Source organism: Rhinopithecus roxellana, chromosome 3, assembly GCF_007565055.1.
Source record: "Rhinopithecus roxellana isolate Shanxi Qingling chromosome 3, ASM756505v1, whole genome shotgun sequence".
Classification (NCBI taxonomy): domain Eukaryota; kingdom Metazoa; phylum Chordata; class Mammalia; order Primates; family Cercopithecidae; genus Rhinopithecus; species Rhinopithecus roxellana.
Genome location: NC_044551.1, coordinates 99,302,237 through 99,326,256, shown reverse-complemented (window position 1 = coordinate 99,326,256; position 24,020 = coordinate 99,302,237). Strand labels below are relative to the sequence as shown.

General features: G+C 41.7%; 1 protein-coding gene across 2 annotated transcripts in view; it reads right to left on the bottom strand.

Moving 5' to 3' along the window:
- Window positions 1–24,020, bottom strand: part of ALDH7A1 (aldehyde dehydrogenase 7 family member A1) — a 54,460-nt gene that overhangs the window by 10,326 nt on the left and 20,114 nt on the right. For both annotated transcript variants that reach the window (XM_010382450.2, XM_030927742.1), the window contains exons 6-13: window positions 23,681–23,813; window positions 22,462–22,506; window positions 18,079–18,156; window positions 15,596–15,693; window positions 7,877–7,918; window positions 5,613–5,707; window positions 2,326–2,410; window positions 678–784 (exon numbers count right to left, since the gene is read on the bottom strand). In XM_010382450.2, the coding sequence (XP_010380752.2) occupies window positions 678–784; window positions 2,326–2,410; window positions 5,613–5,707; window positions 7,877–7,918; window positions 15,596–15,693; window positions 18,079–18,156; window positions 22,462–22,506; window positions 23,681–23,813 (683 nt within the window). The remainder of the gene's footprint in view (window positions 1–677; window positions 785–2,325; window positions 2,411–5,612; window positions 5,708–7,876; window positions 7,919–15,595; window positions 15,694–18,078; window positions 18,157–22,461; window positions 22,507–23,680; window positions 23,814–24,020) is intronic.

Here is a 24,020-nt window from a genome sequence, read left to right as displayed (position 1 = left end):
CTCACACCTGTAATCCCAGCACTTTGGGAGGCCAAGGCGGGTGGATCACAAAGTCAGGCGTTCTAGACCAGCCTGGCCAATATGGTGAAACCCCTTCTCTACTAAAAATACAAAAATTAGCTGGGCATGGTAACAGGTGCCTGTAATCCCAGCTACTTGGGAGGCTGAGACAGGAAAATCACTTGAACCTGGGAGGTGGAGGATGCAGTGAGCTAAGATCACGCCACTGCACTCCAGTCTGGGCAACAGAGCGAGACTCAGGAGCCTGAGGTGGGATGATTGCTTTAGCCCAGGAAGCAGAGGTTGCAGTGAGCTGAGATGGCGCACCACTGCACTCCAGCCTAGGCGGCAGAGCAAGACCCTGTCACAAAAGCAAACAGAGCCAAGTGTGGTGGCTCATGCCTGTAATCCCAGCACCTTGGGAGGCCAAGGTGGGTGGATCACTTGAGGCCAGGATGGTGCCACTGCACTCCATCCTGGGCGACAGAGTGAGACTCTGTCTCAAAAACAGACAAATAAACAAAAACATGTATATCCTTGTTTTATAATAATATATGAACAAAGACGGGAGAAGAGGATGTCAAATGGGGTCACTTTCCCAATATGCCCAGAGCCCTGCTTGTGTCTCAAGGAAAAGGTTAAAAAGCCATCACAACTGATCTCAGAGCATCCCTTACCTTGCCCCCGTAGACCACTGTGCCACCTTCCTTCTTTGCTTCTTCCACTGCTCCAAGAAACATGCTCACCGACTGCTTGGTGTGGAGTGGCCCATAGAGAACATTAGCTGGAGAGAGAAGAGGAAGCCTGGCTCATCATTTTGCCCTTTATGGCATCATTTTATTATTAGAACAGCTTTCTCAATGAACAGACCAATCCCTTCCTATATGCTCTCAATTGAGAACATAAGTCAGCATCCTTTTTCCATAAAGAACCAGATGGTAAATATTTTGTATATGCTTTGTAGTAAATGCTTTGGAGGACATACATGATCTCCATCCCAATACTCAACTCTATAATTGTAGTCCAAAAGCAGCCACAAATGACATGCAAATGAATGGGTATGTCTATGTGCCAAGAAACTTTTTTTTACAGAACCAGGCAGGGCCAAGTCTGTTTGCCAACCTCTAGCTTAAAGAATTACCCAAAGTACTGCACTCAAAATATAGGGTCAGTTTACTCATTATAGTGTGACCATTCTCTAAGGAAACATCACAGTCTCAGCAGTTGGTGTGTAATTCAAGGGGGAAGAGAATGATGCTTTCCTATGTTATGGCTGCTGGAGACTAGAGTACTGACAGTGACCCAGCGACAGAGGAAGAAGGAAGATGTACGTAGGCCTCTATGAGGAGGAGGCATGTGAGCAGAGCCATCCCCACTCTGGGTGAAGAATGTTTCCAGCAGACAGCACAGCAGGACAGAGCCTGGCATGCCTGGAACACTGAAAGGATGTTGGAGAAGGTGGACCTCTGGGAGCAAGAGGGAAAATGGACACAGAAAGGTTGGTGAGAAGGCAAGCAGGGCAGGAAGCAGAGAGCAGACCAGGAAGGATCAGGAGCCTGAAAAAAGAAGAAATCAAAAGGACTCTAGGTTTTAATCTAAAAGCAGGCCTGGTGCAATGGCTCACACCTGTAATCCTAGCACTTTGGGAGGCTGAGGCAGGCAGATTGCTTGAGGTCAGGAGTTTGAGACCAGCCTGGTCAACATGGCAAAATGCTGTCTCTACTAAAAATTACGAAAATCAGTCAGGCGTGGTGGAATGCACCTGTAATCCCAGCTATTTGGGAGGCTGAGGCATGAGAATTGCTTGAACCCAGAAGGCGGAGGTTGCAGCGAGCCGAGATCAAGCCTCTGCACTCCAGCCTGGGCAACAGAGTGAAACTGTGTCTCAAAAAAAAAAAAGAAAGGAAAAAAATCTAAAAGCAATGAGAAGTTACTGAGGAGTATTTTAAGCAGGAGAGTGAATTATCTGATTGCATTTTAAAAATCACTCTGTAGCAATGGATGCAGAAAGGTCAGTTAGGGGATTCTTGCAGCCTTCCACAAGAAGGTTGGTGTCGGCTTGGGCAAGGGTAATAGTAATGAGAGAGAAGCGCACTAAATCTCATTCCACCTAAACAACCTCTCCCAGTCTCACCCACTAGCCCACAGCAAGCACCAAGGGTCGACACCTAGGAGCAGACACGATACCCCAAATCCTAATAACCTGCTTCAGGTGCCTTCAGGCCTCTCAGGAAAGGGAAAGAAACTCCAAACCTCAGACCAGAAACACTTGTTAACAACAACTCTCAAAAAGGGATCGCTTTGAAAACAGAAGGACATACTCACAGTCCCATGGGTTCCCAACTCGGATCTGTGCATAGGCCTTTTTAAGTCTGTTTACAACCTCATCGTGGATACTTTCATGTACAAACTAAGCAAAAAAAGAGATATTCAAGGGCATAGTATGATAAATGTACACATTTTTAAACAATGAATAATTTTCTTGATAGTTACTGAAATACTGTAATCTCTAAAAATATAAGCAAATCAAAGCATGTTTATTTTTTTAATTATATAATTTCTCATCTTAATATTAACTATATGAAGTTAAAATTTTCCTTTTAGGTAGATATTAGAATAAAATCATAAGTCCTGTTTTTTTTTTTTTTTTTTTTGAGACAGAGTCTCACTCTGTCACCCAGGCTAGAGGACAGTGGCGTGATCTCGGCTCACTGCAACCTCCGCCTCCCAGGTTCAAGCGATTCTTATACCTCAACTTCCCAAGTTGCTGGAATTACAGGCACCTACCACCACACCTAGCTAATTTTTTGTATTTTTAGTAGAGATGGGTTTTTGCCATTTTGGCCATGCTGCTCTTGAACTCATGACCTCAGGTGATCCACCCACCTCGGTCTCCCAAAGTGCTGGGATAACAGGTGTGAGTCACTGCACCCGGTCCATAAGCCATGTCTTCATCAAGTTTCCAAGGATGTATTTGGCTAAGCTTCACAAATACATTAAAGAAGGCCTCAAGTACATCTGTCCCATACTATAACCCTAAGTCCCAGTGAACACAGAGCAGTCATAACTGACCTCTGCTGGGTAACTACAAACACTTAGCTCCAGGCCATATAGGTCTCCAGAGGAGGCCTTAATTAGGTGAGGACAACCCTTGCGTTCTCTGGGTAGTTGTGAGGTCCATGCTATGCTCCAAGTGGCAGAGCTGAACTTGCCAAACCATCTACGCTCTGGGTTAGTCTCCATGTGATGAATGAATTGACATTATGAGAACTAGTCATGAAGCAGTCCATAGTATTGGAATTTTTATGTGGATATACTGCTAACTCTAAGGAAATCTATTTGGACAATGACTAATATTTATTAATATTTAAAACTAATATAAAGGACATCAATAAATATTTGCTCCAAAACACATGAAAAAAAAAAAAAAACTGGCTGAATAGAGAAATATTTGGCTTTCGTGTCATTTCATATTTTAACATGTAATGAAGGGTATAATCATTTGGAATACATGGTTTTTTCTTAGCTTTAATATACTCTTTAATGCAATTTAATGTTTATGGTGAACATATTTAATGAACTTTAATGTTACAAATATAGTATCAGATTATTTGAGAATGTCAGCTATGTAAAAATAAAGATTTATTTCATTTGTGCAAAACACCTGAAAAAACAAGTATGAAAAGTGTGAGCGGCCAGGCGCGGTGGCTCACACCTGTAATCCCAGCACTTTGGGAGGCCAAGGCAGGCAAATCACCCAAGGTCAGGAGTTTGAGACCAGCCTGGCCAACATGGCAAAACCCCATCTCTGCTAAAAATACAAAAATTAGCCAGGCACGGTGGTGGGTGCCTGTAGTCCCAACTATTCGGTAGGCTGAGGTAGGAGAATCACTTGAACCTGGGAGGTGGAGGCTGCGGTGAGCTGAGATCACACCATTGCACTCCAGCCTGGCCAACGGAGAGAGACTCCATCTCAAAAAAAAAAAAAAGAAAAAACAAGAAACGTGTAAGGTAAAGATAATTTTCATATCTTTTAGCTTATTCTAATTAATTTAGATTATATCAGTCTTATAAAGAATTTGTTCACACTCATCACGAATGAGAACAAAAACCCAAAGCCAATTCCTTAATAATTCAACTGAATCATTCCTTTTTCATTACAAAAGGAAAACTCAACAATAATAACAAAGGCTCAAGTCCAACAGAGCTTAAAAAGAATTTTTTTTAAATGGCAAATGCAGTCAAATTTTATACCTAACTAAAATTTCCTCAGGGCCGGGCATGGTGGCTCCCACCTGTAATCTCAGCACTTTGGGAGGTCGAGGTGGGTGGATCACCTGAGGTCAGGAGTTCAAGACCAGCCTGGCCAATATGGTGAAACCTCATCTCTACTAAAAATACAAAAATTAGCCAGGCAGGGTGGCACATGCCTGTAGTCCCAGCTACTCAGGAGGCTGAGGCAGGAGAATCGCTTGAACCCAGGAGGTGGAGGTTGCAGTGAGCAAGATCACACCACTACACTCCAACCTGGGCAACAGAGCGAGACTCCAACTCAAAAAAATAAAAATAAAAATAAATTAAAAAAGCAAAAAACTTGCTTATAGTATAGTCTTTTAGTACCACAAAGTCATGAAAATCAAAGTTGTAACACATACTAAACTGAAGTCCAGTTCAATCTAAGTATAGAGATTAAACTTCCTAAATCCCACACTGAAGCTAAACCACATCTCCTTATATACACTTCATATTAATCTGTCCTCTCTCTATATATATGTATGCAGGCTATATATGTATATAGAGAGATCACACATATACAGAGCCATTTGCTTTTCAATAAATCATATCATTTCAAGTCAAATCTAATTCTAGACTTGAGGCTAAAAATTAAAATGTTTATTGATTGGTTGGTTGAGACAGAGTCTTGCCCTGTCGCCCAGGCTGGAGTACAGTGGTGCAAATCATGGCTCACTGCAGCCTCATTAAGCCCTTTCCTGGGTTCAATCAATCCTTCTGCCTCAGCCTCCCAAGTAGCTGGGACTACAAGCATGAGCCATCATGCCTTGCTAAATTTTTTTAACTTTTTATAGAGACAGGGAATCACTATGTTGCCCAGGCTGGTCTCGAACTACTGGGCTCAAGCAATACTCCTGCCTCAGCCTCCCAAAGTGTTAGAATTATATGTTTGAGATACTGTGCCCAGCCTAAAATGTTTAACATGGTTTACTACTTAAAATGTTTTTATAAAAGAGCAAGACTCTATTTTTAGCTATAGTTTAATAATTTTTTTATCCTGTTTTATTCTCTAACTGACATTGAACTTCGTCCATATTGTTCTAGGAGTAGGACTGAAAATAGGTCTCATCTCCTAGTCCAACTCCAATCAATTGGTAGTGGAACCCCTACTAGCTTGGGGTGGGAAAAAGGCAAAGTCCCTGATTGATTAACACATCTGCCATAAGCACAGAAAGAGAACTGCACCACATATTTGCCAGCCACATCTAGAGAGCACATCATTCTAGCAGTATTGCTGACACCTCCCTAACAGCAGAACTCATTAAAAAGTAGTGTTTTAACAGCAAGACAATCTCACGGGCCTATGCAGATATACTCACCAGTCGCCTCGCAGTGGTACACCTCTGGCCAGCAGTTCCCACAGCAGCGAAGAGAGCTGATGGAACAACTAAGCTGAGGTCTGCATCTTCAAAGGCTTAGGAAAGCACAAACACTTCCATCAGTGAACCAAAACAGGTAGACAAGGTATTTGTTAGCTAGTATAAAACAATGTTGTTTTCTGGTTTTGGTTTTGGTTTTTTTTGTTTGTTTGTTTGTTTGTTTGTTGAGACAGAGTTTTGTTCTTGTTGCCCAGGCTGGAGTGCAAATGGCGCAATCTTGGCTCACTGCAACCTTCGCCTCCCGGGTTCAAGAGATTCTGCCTTAGCCTCCCGAGTAGTTGGGATTACAAGGATGTACCACCACGCTTAGCTAATTTTTGTATTTTTAGTAGCAATGGAGTTTCACCATGTTGGTCAGGCCAGTTTCAAACTCCTCACCTCAAGTGATGCACCACCTTGGCCTCCCAAAGTGCTGGGATTACAGGCATGAGCCACGGTGCCCGGCAAAAGTTTTTATAAAGCGCAGTAAAAGAACATCAAAACTATTGTTGTAACGTAAGTATATTAATGTCACAAAGACACATATACACATGAGGGGGAAAGGCGCACTCTTCTTCCAAGGAAGATTATGAGCTCTATGATCTTTGCCCAGATCACAGAAGGGTAAATTGAGGCTCTCGCCCCTCTGGTCTCTTCGTCTTTTATTTCTCAGGGGTTTGTTTGTTCTTTTTTTTTTTTTTTTTTGAGATGGAGTCTCACTCTGTCACCCAGGCTGGAGTGTAGTGGCACTACAGCCTTGACCTCCTGGGCTCAAGCAATCCTCCCACCTCAGCCTCTCAGTGGCTAGGACTATAGGTGTGCACCACCATGCCCACGTAATTTTTGTATTTTTTGTATAGATGGGGTTTCACCATGTTGCCCAGGCTGCTCTCAAATTCCTAGATCAAGTAATCTACCCACCTTGGCCTTCCAAAGTGCTGGGATTACAGATGTGAGTCACCACGCCCAGCCTATTTTAACTTTTCAAGCCTCAGTTTCCTCATCTGTAAAATGGAGCAATAATGCCTGGGGTAATAATGGATGGTAGTAAGTAGATAAGGAAGAGCTGTGCTCTGAGGTCTGGCTACCAGGATACAAATACTAGCATTTGTCATTTGCTCTCCTGTCACTTCAGGTATACAATCATTGTAAGTCTCAGAATATAACCTTCAAATTAGATTAATAGCAATATTTACTTCATAGGATTATTGTAGGGATTAAATGAAATAATGCATATAAAATAGCTGAACACAGTACCTGGCAGACACTAGTGCTCACTAAATGTGAACTATATTTTTTACTGAAGTCTCTCTTTAAAAGTTCATCTAGAGGTCAGGTGCGATGGCTCATGCCTGTAATCCCAGCACTTTGGGAGGCCAAGGCAGGTGGATCACCTGAGGTCAGGAGTTCAAGACCATCCTGGCCAACATGGTGAAACCCCATCTCTACTAAAAATACAAAAATTAGCTGAGCATGGTGGCATGCACCTGTAATTCCAGCTACTCGGAAGGCTGAGGCAGGAGAATAGCTTGAACCTGGGAGGTGGAGGTTGCAGATTGCACCATTGCACTCCAGCCTGGGTGACAGAGTGAGACTCTATCTCGAAAACAACAAAAAAAGTTCATCCAGAACAAACACTTCACCATATACTTCTTATATCTTACACATACTCCTTATGTGTGTCAACTACAAATATCTAAGCATTTTTGTGACAAACTCAAACAGTTAAAAAAGAGTATTAAGTACTCTCTAAGCCTACAGGTAAGTGATTTTTTTGTAATGCCTTAAGGACATGTTCTTTACCAATTTTATAAAAGCACTCAATATTCCGCTAAAGACAAAATAATGTTTTTGAAATCTAAAGAAATGATCAAGTTACTTAAGAGTTACTTAAGTTATTCTAGAGAAATGTGGCCAGTTTTCAGGAAACAGAAGAAGAAAAATCAATAAATAATGCCACACTACAATGGCAATGGAAGTCTCATTCACAGGTTCTAGATCATCCCAGGTAACATGTTCTAAACATGAATACCTCTCCTTTTTAGTTACCTCTGCCTTCAAACCAAGCTTGTGTCCTGTCTCCCAAGTAAAATTCCTAAACACAGGGACTAGGTCTCAGGCATATGCAACATGGAAGAAATGAGATCCAAAACAAGTTTCATATATTCAGGATGGCGATTGTGGAAACTGAACAGAAAACAAACAAAAACAAAGGGCAGCCTTACCAATAATGGCATTGTTTCCTCCAAGTTCCAACAAACTTCTCCCTTTAAAAAAAATTATATATAAAAATCAATGCCTAGTTCCATATTTACTGCACACTGCTATATAGCCTAATCCCAATTATTAAATTATATAGCCTGTCCAATTATTTTTTATATAGCCTATCCCAATCATATAGCCTATCTTGATTACACCCTATCCCAATTATTTTTCAACTTAAGATTTTCTAATTTATAAAGTAGCATTACTATTGTATCAATATCAAATGTACTGATTTTAGTAACTACTGTGGTTATACAAGAGAATGTCAACATCCTTAGGAAATACACCAAAATATTTAGTAATAAAGGGGACACACTTAATCCAAACAGTTCAACAATAATATGCACCCACAGAGAGTGTGGTGTGTGTGTGTGTGTGTGCCCACGCGCGCACTCATAGATGTTGCTGGAGACAGAGAAAATGATAAATCAAGTGGGGCAAAATGTAAGCAATTAGTGACTCTGATTAAAGGGTTTACAGGAATTCCTTATGTTGGTCGTATAATTTTAGGTTTGAAATTATACATGAAAGTCTACAGCCAAACCAAACCACCCTGAACGTGCCCAGTCTTGTCTGAAATTATTCAAGAAAAATAAAGTAAAATGGGACAGCCACTGTAGAAAACAGTATGGCAACTGCCCCCAAAAATTAAACAACAGAGCCTGGGCAACATGGCAAGACCCTGTCTCTACAAAAATTAAAACAAATTAGCTGGGCATGGTAGTGTCTGCCTGTAGTCCCAGCTACTCGTGAAGCCCAGGAATTTGAGACAACAGTGAGCCGTGATCGCACCACTGCACTCCAGCCTGGGCCAACAGAATGAGACTAGTCTCAACTAAGTAAGTAAGTAAACGAATGAATGAATTAATTAATTAATTAATTACTATATGATCGAGTAATTCCACTTCTGAGTATATAACCAAAGGTAGTAAAAGCAGGGACTCTGTAGATATTTGTACACCAATATTCATAGTAGCATAATTCACAATAGCCAAAATGTGGCAGCAACCCAAATGTACATCATCTGATGAATTAGTAAAGTAAATGTGGTATATAAATACAATGAAATATGCAGCCTTTTTAAATTTTTATTTTATTGATTTTTTTTTTTTTTTTTTTTTTTTTTTTGAGACAGGGTCTGATTCTGTTGCCCAGGCTGGGCTATACTGGCATGATCATGGCTTACTGCAGCCTCAACTTCCTGGGCTCAAGCAATCCCCCCACCTCAGCCTCCTAAGTAGCTGGGACAACAGGCATACACCACCATGCCCAGCTCATTTTTGTACTTTTTTTTTTTGGCAGAGACAGGATCTTGGCATGTTGCCCAGGCTGGTCTCGAACTCCTGGGCTCAAGAGATCCTCCCACCTTGGCCTCCCAAAGTGCTAGTGTTACAGGCATGAGCCACCACACCTAGCTTATCATAGAGCCTTAAAAAGGAAATCCTACTACATGCTACAACGCTGGGCTGGGCGCAGTGGCTGTAATCCCACCACTTTGGGATTTTAGTCTCTACTAAAAATACAAAAATTAGCTGGGCGTGGTGGCGGATGCCTGTAATCCCAGCTACTCGGGAGGCTGAGGCAGAAGAATTGCTCAAACCCAGGAGGCGGAGGTTGCAGTGAGCTGAGATCGCACCACTGCATTCCAGCCTGGCAACAGAGTGAGACTCCATGGTTGTACCTTGTAGACACTATGTTAAGTGAAATAAGGTAGTCACCAAAGGACAAATACTTACAACCCCACTCAAATGAAAGTAGTCCATATCAATGCAACAGAAAGAAGTAGAAGGGTGGCTACCAAGGGCTGGGTGTAGGGGGAAGGAGGGATTAGTGTTTATAGGCTATGGAGTTTCAGTTTTACAAGATGAAAAAGTTCTAAAGATAGGCTGTATGATCATGTGAATGCACTTGACACTACTGAACCGTGTACCATCTTAACCATTTTTAAGTAAATTTTATGTTGTGTGGACTTTCCCCTACAATCAAAAAGAAAGAAAGAAAGAAACCTATGGCCCATAAGGCCACCATAAAAATCTCTCCTTGGCCGGGCGCGGTGGCTCAAGCCTGTAATCCCAGCACTTTGGGAGGCCGAGACGGGCGGATCACAAGGTCAGGAGATCGAGACCATCCTGGCCAACACGGTGAAACCCCGTCTCTACTAAATATACAAAAAATTAGCCGGGCGAGGTGGCGAGCGTCTGTAGTCCCAGCTACTCCGGAGGCTGAGGCAGGAGAATGGCGTAAACCCGGGAGGCGGAGCTTGCAGTGCAGCCGAGATCGCGCCATTGCACTCCAGCCTGGGCGACAGAGCAAGACTCCGTCTCAATAAAAAAAAATAAAAATAAAAATAAAACTCTCCTTACAATTTGATAGTGTCTTCCAATCTTTTCTCTGTGAATTTATATTTAGTTGAGATTATTTCATTTTACTTTATTTTCTGATGTCTTACACCTTTCCCCTAAGTTATTAAGAGTCGTGAAAAGAGGCCGGGCGCGGTGGCTCAAGCCTGTAATCCCAGCACTTTGGGAGGCCGAGACGGGCGGATCACGAGGTCAGGAGATCGAGACCATCCTGGCTAACACGGTGAAACCCCGTCTCTACTAAAAAAATACAAAAAACTAGCCGGGCGACGTGGCGGGCGCCTGTAGTCCCAGCTACTCGGGAGGCTGAGGCAGGAGAATGGCTTAAACCCAGGAGGCGGAACTTGCAGTGAGCTGAGATCCGGCCACTGCACTCCAGCCTGGGCGGCAGAGCGAGACTCCGTCTCAAAAAAAAAAAAAAAGAGTCGTGAAAAGAAAAATCACTGCCACAGCATTCCATCATGAAGACATACCAAATTTTATTTAGCTGTTTCTCCAGTGTTTAATATATTTGTCGATTATCTACTTAGGTTAGGACTCTTGATAGACACTGCCAACCTATATGCTAGAAAAGTTATATAGCAGGCCATGAGTGCTATTCTTTTCTTTCAGTCTGAGTCTTGCTCTGTGGCCAGGTTGGAGTACAGTGGCGTGATCTCAGCTCACGGCAAACCTCCGCCTCCTGAGTTCAAGTGATTCTCCTGTCTCAGCTTCCCAAGTAGCTGGGACAAGCATGCGCCATCACGCCCAGCTCATTTTTGTATTTTTATTAGAGACAAGGTTTCGCCATGTTGGCCAGGCTGGTCTTGAACTCCTGACCTCAGGTGATCTGCCCACCTCGGCCTCCCAAAGTGCTGGGATTACAGGCTTGAGCCACTGCAACCATCCCACCATTTTTTTTTTCTTTCTTTTTTTAAGAGTCACCCAGGCTGGAATACAGTGGTGCTATCATAGCTCACTGCAGCCTCAATTTCTGGGTTCAAGCAAACCTCCATCCTCAGCCTCCCAAGTAGCTCAGACAACAAGCACGTGTCACAACACCTGGCTTGTTTTGTTTTGTTTTAAGAGATGGGTTTTCACAATGTTGCCCAGGCTCTGGTCTCAAACTCCTGGCTTCCAGCGATCATCCACCCTGGCCTCCCAAAGTGCTGGGATTACAGATATGAGCCACTACACCTGGCCTATAAATGCCATTCTTACCTTACTCCTCCCAGCATAAAGATCTGAGAGATTTGTTTGCCTCAATTTTAGACATATGTTTATTTATTTATTTTTGAGACAGTCTCTCACTCTGTTGCCCAGGCTGGAGTGCAGTAGTGCAATCTCAGCTCACTGCAACCTCTGCCTCTGGGTTCAAGCAATTCTCTTGCCTCAGCCTCCCGAGTAGCTGGGCATGCCGCCACACCCAGCTAATTTTTTTGTATTTTAGTAGGGATGGGAATTTCACAGTCTAGCCCAGGCTGGTCTTGAACTCTTGCCCGGCCTTAGACATACATTTATTAATGATCTTTTGATCATAAATTTCCTTAAGTGCACTTTAAAATCAGCTTCCACGTGAATAACTTTTATTCATTTGTGGTATCAGGAGCATATGTGACAACAGGAGAGTATCTTCTCATTTTCATTGCTCTGAAACAGGTAAGCATCAAGTGAATATTAATTATGAAGACGTGGCTGTTATTACCAAAAGCCACCAAATGCTACACCATCTCTAGTCTCTGCTGCAATCATTGAATTAATGACAGTTTGCTGGCTATAGCATAGCACTATGCTAGATGTTAAGAAGAGAAGGAAGGAGACAGAAGCTTTTACACCTGCCATTAGCTTCTCCTGCCTGGCTGCAAGTGATGTTTGGCAGAAGAGGAGGGATCTATACTTTCTACATCCTTCCAGTTCTCTATCAGGCACTCTCTGACTATACTCCTAACCACCAACTCCTCCAAGAAAAGCACCTATAACTTAAGAGAGGCAGACACATTTTAAAAAGTATAATTCTACTATTACTACTACTACTACTACTACTACTACTACTACTTAGCCAAGAACAACAAACTACTGCCTTGAGTAAGGAAAAGGGGAGAAAGCTGAGAAGATGAAATCTGCTAGTGAAACTAATGATGTTGAGAATCTTTTCATGTGCTAATTGGCCATTTAAGATGTCTATTCTAGGCCTGGTGCGGTGGCTCATTGCTTGTAATCCCAGCACTTTGGGAGGCCGAGGTGAGCGGATCACGAGGTCAGGAGTTCGAGACCAGCCTGGCCAATATGGAGAAACCCTGTCTCTACTAAAAATACAAAAATTAGGTGTGGTGGCACATGCCTGTAGTCCCAGCTACTTGGGAGGCTGAGGCAGAAGAATTGCTTGAACCCAGGAGGCGGAGGTTGCAGTGAGCCGGGATCTCCCCCACTGCACTCCAGCTTGGGTAACAGAGCATGAGAGTCCATCTCAAGAAAAAACAAAAAGATGTCTATTCAAATCCAATGCCCATTTTTAATTGGGTTGTCTTTCATATTCTTAAATTTTAAGAGTTCTTTAGATATTCCACATACAAGTTCCTTATCAAATGACTTCCAAACATTTTCTGCCATTCTGTAGGTTGTTCTTTTCACTTTTTCCTGATGTCCTTTGAATCACAAAATGCTTTAATTTTGATAAAAACTAATTTGTCTTTTAATTGTTGTTGCTTGCGCTTTAGTTGTCATTTCTAAGAAACTATCGCCTAATCCAAGGTCACGAAAACTTATTCCTATGTTTTCTTTTAAGAATTTTAAAGGTCTTTGATACATTTTGAGTTTGTCGTTGCATAGGAGATGTAGTAGGGGTCTGACTTCACACTCATATGTATAGACAGCTGGTTGTGTCAGTACCATTTGTTAAAAAGACCATCCTTTCCCCCATTGAAATGTCTTGTCACCCTTGACACAACTGACCATAAATGCAAGAGTTTATTTCTGGACTTCCAATTCTATTCCATTGATTTTTATGTCTATCCGTATGCTGGTGCCACATAGTCTTGATTATCATAGTTTTGCCATAAATTTTTTGACTAAGAAGTGACAGTCCGCCGGGCGCGGTGGCTCAAGCCTGTAATCCCAGCACTTTGGGAGGCCAAGACGGGCGGATCACGAGGTCAGGAGATCGAGACCATCCTGGCTAACACGGTGAAACCCCGTCTCGACTAAAAAAATACAAAAATCTAGACGGGCGAGGTGGCGGGCGTCTGTAGTCCCAGCTACTCCGGAGGCTGAGGCAAGAGAATGGCGTAAACCCGGGAGGCGGAGCTTGCAGTGAGCTGAGATCCGGCCACTGCACTCCAGCCCGGGCTACAGAGCGAGACTCCGTCTCAAAAAAAAAAAAAAAAAAAAAAAAAAAAGAAGAAGTGACAGTCCTTCAATTTTCTTCTTTTTAAGATTGCTTTGGCTTTTTAGGGTCCTTAGTATTGCCATATTACTTTTAGGATTAACTTGTCAATTGTTATAAGACAGAAAACTGGGATTTTTACAGGAATTGCATTGAATCTGTAGATCATGTGGACCACATTGATACCTTTACAACATTAAATCTTCCAAAAACTGAAAAGGGGATTATCTACTCATTTATTTAGGTCATCTTTAATTTATTTTGATGATGATTTTAGTGCTCCGTGCAACAGACTTACACTTCTTCTGTTAAATGTATTCCTAAGTATTTTATTCTTTTTGATGCTACTACTAATTGAATTGTTTTCTGGATTTCATTTTTGGATTGTTCATTGTTAATGCATAAAAATGTAATTGATTTTTGTATCTCAATCTTGAGTCCTGCAACCTTGCTGACCTTTTTTATTAGCTGTTTTTTTAATAAATTGCTTTGCCTAATAAAAAGCAATGCCTACATAGTTAAACAGTCGACAGATTAGTCAAATTTTGTCTTATGCTGGGGTAAAAGTCTAAAATTCAGCCTAACAGCCAAAAATCGATAGCCAGTATTATCCTCGAAAACCTTGGAAATCATTCATAAAGCACAGTACAGTATACAAAGCTATGTCTATACAACTCTTTTCAATCATGTATCCATGATCCATAACCATGATCCATATGCATATGGATACATATCCATGATCCATATATATGATTCATATACATGAAAGAGCAGATTTAAGCCTTCTATTCCACACTCACTGTAAGTTCTGTACTCAGTGCTCCTGTTTAAATGATGACATTTTTCTCACCACTATACTAATGAGAAATGACATTTTTCTTAATTTGCCAAACAGGACTAGTACAATTTGATAAGTGTAAAAAGTAAGTAGAGGTTCCTCTTCAAAGACTTTCCTCCCCATCTAATTAAAAATAAATAACTTCTCTTAAAAGCAAAATTTATTCAAAGACCTGTGCTCCTAAATATTTGCTCTGGCATGCTTATACTGGTCCAAGTACACATTAGGTTATAGCCTGTTCCTCTTCCTTATTTAAAAGTGTTTTTACTTTTCTCAGCATTCCTCAAGTTACTTTCTCCTTCCTTTGTTCTCCTCTACCTTTGCCTCTTTTAAAAAGTTCTAAGTTGCTACCCAGTCGGGACCAGTACAAAATGTGAGGTTCCATTCCAGCCAATGGAAACCGGACACAGCAGTAGAGTGGACGCGTCAGGTTATAAATGACCCTGTCTCCTTTGTCCAGTGTACTCTCGTGCCAAAACTACTGGCGAGTGTACCCTTTCTACAGGAAGTAAAAATGGCCTTATTAAATAAATTTATGTTCAAGTACTATTTCTTTACAGGTATGAAAAAAACAAACATTTCAAACATAAATATTCTACGTGATTCAATTATACCCATTTAGAGAGAAAATGACTTCCTTTCATACATTTTTTTTTTTTGTTTTAGATGGAGTCTCGCTCTGTCACCCAGGCTGGAGTGCAGTGACGTGATCTTGGCTCACTGCAAGCTACGCCTCCCGGGTTCACGTCATTCTCCTGCCTCAGCCTCTCGAGTAGCTGGGACTACAGGCGCCCGCCACCACGCCCGGCTAATTTTTTGTATTTTTAGTAGAGACGGGGTTTCACTGTGTTAGCCAGGATGGTCTCGATCTCCTGACCTTGTGATCCGCCTGCCTCGGCCTCCCAAAGTGCTCATATTTTCATAAATTTTGGTATTTAAATTTAAGACTTCCCTAATATTCAACTGCTAATAACTGTACCCTTTTCTTTTACTTAGACATTCAAATAAACATGACCACTGCCTCCATGGAAAAGGTTGAGGGGAAAACAAAAACTCAACTTTTAGATTTTACCTCCATATTTGAGAGAATTAAAACCCTCATTAGAAAGCCAACACTTACCAAACCTCTCCTGCACCATCAGGGCCACCTGTTTTCCCACCTGAGTGCTCCCAGTGAAGGACAGCAGGTTCACTCGTTCATCTTTGGCCATTGCTGTGCTGCAAGGGAACAGACATGGTCGGTCAACCAAGCGGAGAAACCTAGCAATGACAACTTCTAAAGGTACCCAGCACTGAAGTGCCCTTGGAAAAGCAGTCCCTCGAAGCTACAAGAAAGTCTGTCCCAGGGGAGCAAGGGAACGTCTTCATGAGAAGGAAAAAAGTTTTTCACAAGTAGAACCATATGGCAGAAGAGGCTAACCTGCTGTGAACATCTGAATAGAAATCACCTAGAGGAAGTTCTCAGGGAAGAAAGTCTTTCCTATACTGAGTGAGTGACTGGACAATACGATCTTAGCTGAGCATTCCAGTTTTACAGACTTTTAACTGCTGTGTAATTCCTTTAAGGATTAAAACTTGGGCAGGACCAGCCTAGGCAACATGATGAAACCCTGTCTCTACACAAAATACTAAAATTAGCCAGGTGTGCAGGCATGCGCCTGTAGTCCCAGCTACTTGGGAGGCTGAGGTGGGAGGATCACTTGAACCTGGGAGGGGGAGGTTGCAGTGAGCTGAGATCGAGCCACTGCACTCCAGCCTAGGTGACAGAGTGAGACCCTGTCTCAAAAAAATTAAAAGAATTAAAACTTAAAAGCCTGTAGGGAAATATCCTAAAGCAGGGGTCCCCAAGCCCCAGGATGCCAACCAGTACCAGTCTGTGGCCGATTAGGAACCAGGCTGCACAGCAGGAGGTAGGCAGCAGGCAACCCAGCGAGCATTACTGCCTGAGCACCACCTCCTTCAGATCAGCGGCAGCATTAGATTTTCATAGGAGTGTGAACCCTATTGTGAACTGTGCACGCAAGGGATCTAGATTGCATGCTCCTTATGAGAATCTAACTAATGCCTTATGATCTGAGGTGGAACAATTTCATTCCTAAAACCATCCCCCTGCCGTGGTCCACGGAAAAATTGTACTTCCACTAAACCAGCCCCAGTCCCTGGTGCCAGGAAGGTTGGGGACCGCTATCCTAAAGTATTCCTCACAGAAGCTGACTTACAAAGGCTATGCTAGGATTTCCAGTTGCTTCTAAGGAACGCAAATCAGATACTACTGATTTGAACCTCTCTGTTCCTAGTTCAGTGCTACAAAAGGTCCAGTGTTAGTCAAGCGGGGCAGCCACAGCATCAGTCTAACGTAGGGCTGTACGGCTTGGCTCAGTTACCTAGGTCAGTCTTCTGAGGTTCAACCTAGCAGGTATGAGCACTAATACTCAAAGTGGCTGCCGTTTAACATGCTCCTGTATATACTACCATAATTATCTGAGCTATTGCAAGGCCAACACAAGCACTAGATACCCAGAATGCAAGAATACAGTCAAAGGCTGACTCGTGTTTTAAACGACACTTAGATAATATTTCACTCTGCATTGTACATGTGGGAGTTGTATTTTGTAAAATTTTCTCATCAATATGAAAAACAGAGTAACTTATTGCTCCTTTTTGAGATTGCCCAGTAAGTACAACAGTATGTTAAAAGTGTGGGAAGGCGAAGAAACTAACACTTTAGCCACACCAGTATGGGTTGTAAGACTTGACTCCTGGAAAACTCACCTAATCAAAGTCTAAGCTGATAAGAACCTCAGCTTTTATCCCAGTTCAGCACAATTATAGTCCATGTCATCTTAGTATCATGCCAAGTAAAAGCGGCAAGACACAAAAGGCCACATATTATATGACTTCATTTATACAAAATGTCTCAAATAGGCAAATCCATAGAGACAGAAAATTCTTTAGTGGCTGTCAGGGCATGACAGCAGGGGGAATGGGAAGAGACTGCCAATGAGTATGGGATTACTTTCTGGGCTGATCAAAATGTTCTGGAAAAAGATAGTGGTGATAGTTGTACAATACCCTGAATATTTTAAAAACCACTATATTGTACACTTTAAAAGAGAGGATTTTATGGTACACTAATTGTGAATTATATGGCAATTTAAAAAAAAAACAATTTTACTAAAAAGAGGCTGTGTTCCCAGGGTTCCCTTTTTCGGTCAGCTGAGAAACTCAGATAATAGGCTAGGTTCTCGGCAGGCAGTGAGACCCCAGACTACAATTTCATAGCTTTCTTTGTAAGTAAACACCTTGACAAACCACGTGTCAGGAAGTCACAGGCTGCCCCCCCATTACAGCAGTTTGTTATTTCAGGATATAAACACCTTAGAAATAGTACCTCTGGGCAATTAAAAAGACAATTCTTATTCATCCTCCAATAGAGGTTAGGCATTAATACAATAAGAACCCAACAAACTCCATAATAATAATGATTTCAAAAACCATTCTTAACTCCTTAGTTAAAAGTGAGTTCATTATTCTAGTAACAATGATTCTAGTTGGTGAACCTGGGGTCCTTCAACAGAAGATGCTCTCAGCCTAATAACCTACCCAATATCTGCTCCACCACAAGTCAAGGAACAAATCGCACCAGGCAGCTTGTTGTCCTCCAGAACCTTGGCTATTATCCTAGAAAGGAAAAAGCAATTATTGAGGCAATAATTTAATTTCTGAAGTCATTTTTTTAAAAACAAGGAATAAATTCCAACCACTTGACTCTCCTTTTTGCAACTTTCTCTCCCATCCCTCAAATATACTACTCTCTTGCTTTTTCAGCCCACTTTTCAATTTCTAAGTCACTGTTCCTAAATGGCCTTCTAACATTAAGAACACTCTTATACCAGACTCGGCCCTCAAACATTCAGACCTGGATTTCTCCTCACATATTGAAAATGCCGTTTTCAAAAAACTGTTAGCAGAATTTTTTTTTTTTTGTCCTGAAAGAATCTTGAGGCCAAGTGTGGTGGTTCATGCCTGTAATCCCAGCACTTTGGGAGGCCGAGGCTGATGAATCACTTGAGGTCAGGAGTTCAAGACCAGCCTGGCCAACATGGTGACCCCCCCCCCATCTCTACTAAAAATATAAAAATTAGCCAGGAGTGATGGTGGGAGCCTGTAATCCCACCAACTCAGGAGGCTGAGGCAGGAGAATCGCTTGAACCTGAAAGGCAGAGGTTGCAGTGAGCTGAGATTGTGCCACTGCACTCCAGCCTGGGAGACAGAGCAAGACTCCATCTCAAAAAAAAAAAAAAAAAAAAAAAGAATCTTGAGAAGAAGAAAAAAACAGAACATAAATAGAAGACACAAAGCATTGTTTAAGTAGCTCAAATTGTCAGTTTTCAAGTATTTTCTACCAAACTATGAGGACACATCTGGTTTAAGACAGCAGACTGATCACTGGGCCATTTATTTATGTATTTATTTATTTATTTATTTATTTATTTATTTTGGTCTTACACAAATCTATTGAAATGTGATTAAAAAGGAAAATAAAAAGGAATAAGACCTAGAACGATGAAGGAAATTAGAGGTGGTCCCCACCAGCAAATAAGAGATTTAAACACATCTCTGCAAAGCAGAGTTAGAGAAATTGTAAAGCACAAATTGGGGAAGAGGACGGGATCCTCAAAACCTAAAGTAAATGCCACAGACACAAAAGAAGGAGCTGGGGCCACCCTGCAGAACCCTGAAAGAGCTTGGGGCTACTTCCCACCAAACCATGTCGGTCAGAAAGTATCAGTGCCCTGGGCTACAGAATTGTGGACAAGCAGAGTTTTTTCTCTTGTTAAAATGAGAAATACATTTAAATGCTACTTAAATCTGATTTTGAGTTATAAAAAGAAAAATGGCTAAAATAATTCTGGTTTCTCTGAAAAAGGATTCCATTCATTTTGAGTTTCCAGAGGACCAATAGAGCAAAGTTTATTTTCATCAATCATCTTAACTTACTGGCTAATTTCCAATTTGTTTAAACTTCAAAAAGACCCAAATCCCATACTCACTTTCATAGGAAAGGTATCATTATCACACCTAAGTTCCCCTAAAATACCCTTTATAGCTGTTTTCTTTCTTCCTTCCAATCCAGGATCCAATCAAGGATCATGAACTCCAGCTCTCATGTCCAAGACCAGGTTTCAGGATGTACAATTCTTTCCAGGGATTTCGGGTGTCTATATTGTCTGCACAAGTAGACTGTACTCTCTTTAAGGGCAAGGCTTTTGTTTTGTGCCTATGGGTAAAGGTTAACAAACCCCTACCCCTAAGATGAGACTCTAACTTTAAGTTGAACTCTAGCTCTGTTCTCCATGTTACCTGGAAAGTGTCAGAGTGTCGTCAATGTTTCTTAGACAACCCGGCTTACGGTAAAAATGACCCCTGCCTGGTCACTTCCATCTGAACTATCTATGAGCTATTAATGGGAATGCCATGCTTTTGGCCTTTCCTGAGGGCAGTGACACTTGTAACTGCATGTCCCTGTGACCCCTGAAAGCTACAATTGTTACAAGAGATTTTTGTTTCTGCGGGGCATTAGGCTTTAAGCCAGGTTAAACCCCACACCTCTCCAATGTGGCTCTCACTTCCTTGTACCTATGTGACTATGACAAGAACACTGATTGAAGAGGAATATCTGATGCCACCCTCCTGAGAAGCTATGCTCCCGTACTATCCTTCTGAATACACAGAAGAACCATATGTGGCCTGTGGTCATCTAAGGAATCTGAAAATTTAGTTGAACTTAAGAAGAACTCCTTGTGGCACTGCATCACCCTTAGTTAATTCCAGCAAAATTTAGCATCATTTTACTTATTATCTTCCATTACATTTCAAACCATTGAAAATAACATTTTCAGTGCTTTGAAAACTATCAACCCGCACATAAACTCTTACACGAACATTTCAAATTCTTCAACTCTTTAACGCAAAAAAACTAAAAAAACTTAAAGCAAAACCGGTATCAAAATGGACAAAATTTTAACTGGCTACTTCGTAACAATTGTTAGTTCACTACTTCCACATTAATTATTCCGCTGTTTTTTTGTTTGTTTGTTTGTTTGTTTTATTTTTAGGCCAGGGGCAGGAGTTATTTTTAGGCCAGGGGCAGTGGTTCATGCCTGTAATCCCAGCACTTTGGGAGGCCAAGGCAGGCAGATGACTTGAGGCCAGGAGTTCAAGACCAGCCTGGACAACATGGTGAAACTCCATGTCTACTAAAAATATAAAAATCAGCTAGCCGGGCACGGTGGCTCACGCCTGTAATCCCAGCACTTTGGGAGGCTGAGGCGGGCAGATCACGAGGTCAGGAGATTGAGACCATCCTGGTCAACATGGTAAAACCCTATCTCTACTAAAATACAAAAAATTAGCCAGGTGTGGTAGCGCATGCCTGTAGCCCCAGCCACTCAGGAGGCTGAGGCAGGGGAATCGCTGGAACCTGGGAAGCAGAGGTTTCAGTGGGCCGAGATCACGCCACTGCACTCCAGCCTGGCGACAGAGCAAGACTCCGTCTCAAAAAAAAAAACAAAAAATGAGCCAAGCATGGTGGCATGCACCTGTAATCCCAGCTACTTGGGAGGTTGAGGCAGGAGAATCACTTGAACCTGGGAGGCAGAGGTTGGAGTGAGCCAAGATTGTGGCACTGCACTCCAGCCTGGGCGACAGAGCGAGACTTTCTCTTAAAAAAAAAAAAAATTAGCAGGGCGTGGTGACCCACACCTGTAATCCCAGCTACTCGGGAGGCTGAAGCATGAGAATCTCTTGAACCCAGGAAGCAGAAACTACAGTGAGCTGAGATGGCCCCACTGCACTCCAGCCCGGGCAACAAAGACTCTGTCTCAAAAAAAATAAAAATTAAAAATTAAAACAATTACCCTTGCTCTTTTCCAGCCCATCACTTTCCAATTCCTAAGCCACGATTCTAAATAATCTTCTAGGCTGGGCACAGTGGCTCATGCCTGTAATCCCAGCACTTTGGGAAGCTGAGGCAGGTGGATCATGAGGTCAGGAGATTGAGACCATCCTGGTCAACATGGTGAAACCCCATCTCTACTAAAAATACAAAAATTAGCTGGGCGTGGTGGCACATGCCTGTAATCCCAGATACTTGGGAGGCTGAGGCAGAAGAATCACTTGAACCAGGGAGTAGGAGGTTGCCGTGAGCTGAGATTGTGCCAGTGCGCTCCAGCCTGGTGACAAAGCGAGACTCCGTCTCAAAAATAATAATAATAATAACAATCTTCTAATATGAAGAACCCTCTTGCCCACAGACTCCACCCCAATTTCTCTACTAATAATTCTGAACTCAGAATGCAGACCAGGCAAGCAATGGAACATCAAAGGTACATCCTAATCCTACATGGGAAGGCACCCTAACTCTATACATCCTCCAAATTCCAGAATGATACATCAATCACATTGCTTTTATGACTTAATCAGAGCTCCCAAGTTCTCAAATACAAGTAAAACACTAATAATTGTTTAACCAAAAGATGCAATACATTTCAGTGTTAGATGAATCAGCAGATTAGCATAATAATCAATTTTGTTAACACTCTATTAAGTAAAAGCAATGTAAGTATTAACTGTATAGAAATCTATTCTCAAAACTATTAACTTGTTGAATAGTGAGAAAATATAGCTCCTAAATTGCAAAAATTTCCTTTCCACTGAAGATGCTTTTATTTTTCAAGTGACAAAATAATGTCTGCAAGTGTTCAATCAATATGTCAATATCTGGCATGTTTCCAAAGAGTTAAATTAAATGACATGGCACTGAAAGCACTCTGTATATAAAAATAATATTACAAGCAAAGGAGAAAGAGGTTATCCAAATTCCATGCTATGTGACTCTTTGACATCAGATTAAAAAGTCACAGCTATTAATCACCCTTTCGATATTATTCCATACCCAGGAAAAAGAAAGCCACACGTACTTACTTTGTGACAGCCACACTAATGAGAGAAGTGGTTGGAGCTCCTTTCCTTAAGAAGGTTAAAACAAAAAAAGAAAAAGAAAAACTTATTGACAGAAACCATAAATACCTTTTATTATCAAACAGATGCAAAAGTGTGAGAAAATGCTCTGCCCAATCAGACAACTGACAAATGAGTCTAGTAACTGAAATAGAAATCTGTCCTTCAGCTGGGTGTCTTTGAGACCTAAAGAACAACAAAACTTTCATGAACACAAAAATAGCACCAAGCAATTCTGAATCAGCTTGCTGCACTAATCACAGGAATCATTACGTTAACCTCATCCAATTATGGGAAATGAGTGAAGCAGAAATCTACCAACATGCTGCATTAACTAAACTTTCCTGGGAAAACTCAAGAGAGCCGAGGAAAACTACACAATGAGCCTTTTTTGGATTAGAATGTTAGAAAACGTGAGTTCGTTTCACCACGTGGTGCAAATTATTAGTCCTCCCAAATATGTCTTATTTTATAGTTTTTGAATAGATTCAACTGAGTACCACACATTTAAACTAAATTAATAACTAGTGGAACAGACGTAAGCAAAATGAGCCAAAAACAATTGTTCTGATTTTCCTCATTTAATGTCTTCCACTGAACACAAAAGCAAAAAACAAGTAACTGTTTGCCATCTACAATATACAGACATTTTTACTATCAAATATTTTGTAAGTTGAAAAATTTAAGACCTAAATGAGAACACTGACCAAGTGCCTCAGAATTACTTGGGAGTTTACTATCAAAGTTTTACTGGCCAGGTGCAATGGCTCACACCTGTAATCCCAACACTTTGGGAGGCTGAGGCAGGTGGGTCACCTGAGGTCAGGAGTTCAAAACTAGCCTGGCCAACATGGTGAAACCCCATCTCTACTAAAAATACAAAAAATTAGCTGGGCGTGGTGGCACATGCCTGTAATCCCAGCTACTTGGAAGGCTGAGGCAGGAGAATTGCTTGAACCTGGGAGGTGGAGGTTGCAGTGAGCTGAGTTCACACCATTCCGCTCTAGCCTGGGCAACAAGAGTGAAACTCCATCTCAAAAAAAGATAAAATAAAGTGTTATTGAAGAAGCCAGGTGTAGCGACACACACTTATAATCCCAGTTACTCAAGAGGCTGAGGCAGTAGTATCTAGAAATGCTATTTTTATCACTCACTACTAGAGAGGAAAGTGAGCAGGTCTTACCAGAGGCAGACATTTCCACAGATCATGGCGATGGCATTGTTCCAGCCATACACTGCCACAGGGAAATTGAATGCCGTGATGATTCCAACCAGGCCTACGGGATTCCACTGCTCAATCAGCGCATGGCCAGGTCCTGAGAACAGGAAAAGGATGCAACATGCTGAAGCAAGTTAACTTAACACCCATCAAGTTAATAAGAACAAATGTATAGCAGACCGGAGAAGATTTCAGATGCCTTATAGTGGGATATTACTACACAGCCATGGGATATCGGTACATTAACTAATGTACAACAAAAGTGGTTACTACTACACTACCTTGTAAATCATGATGATATTCA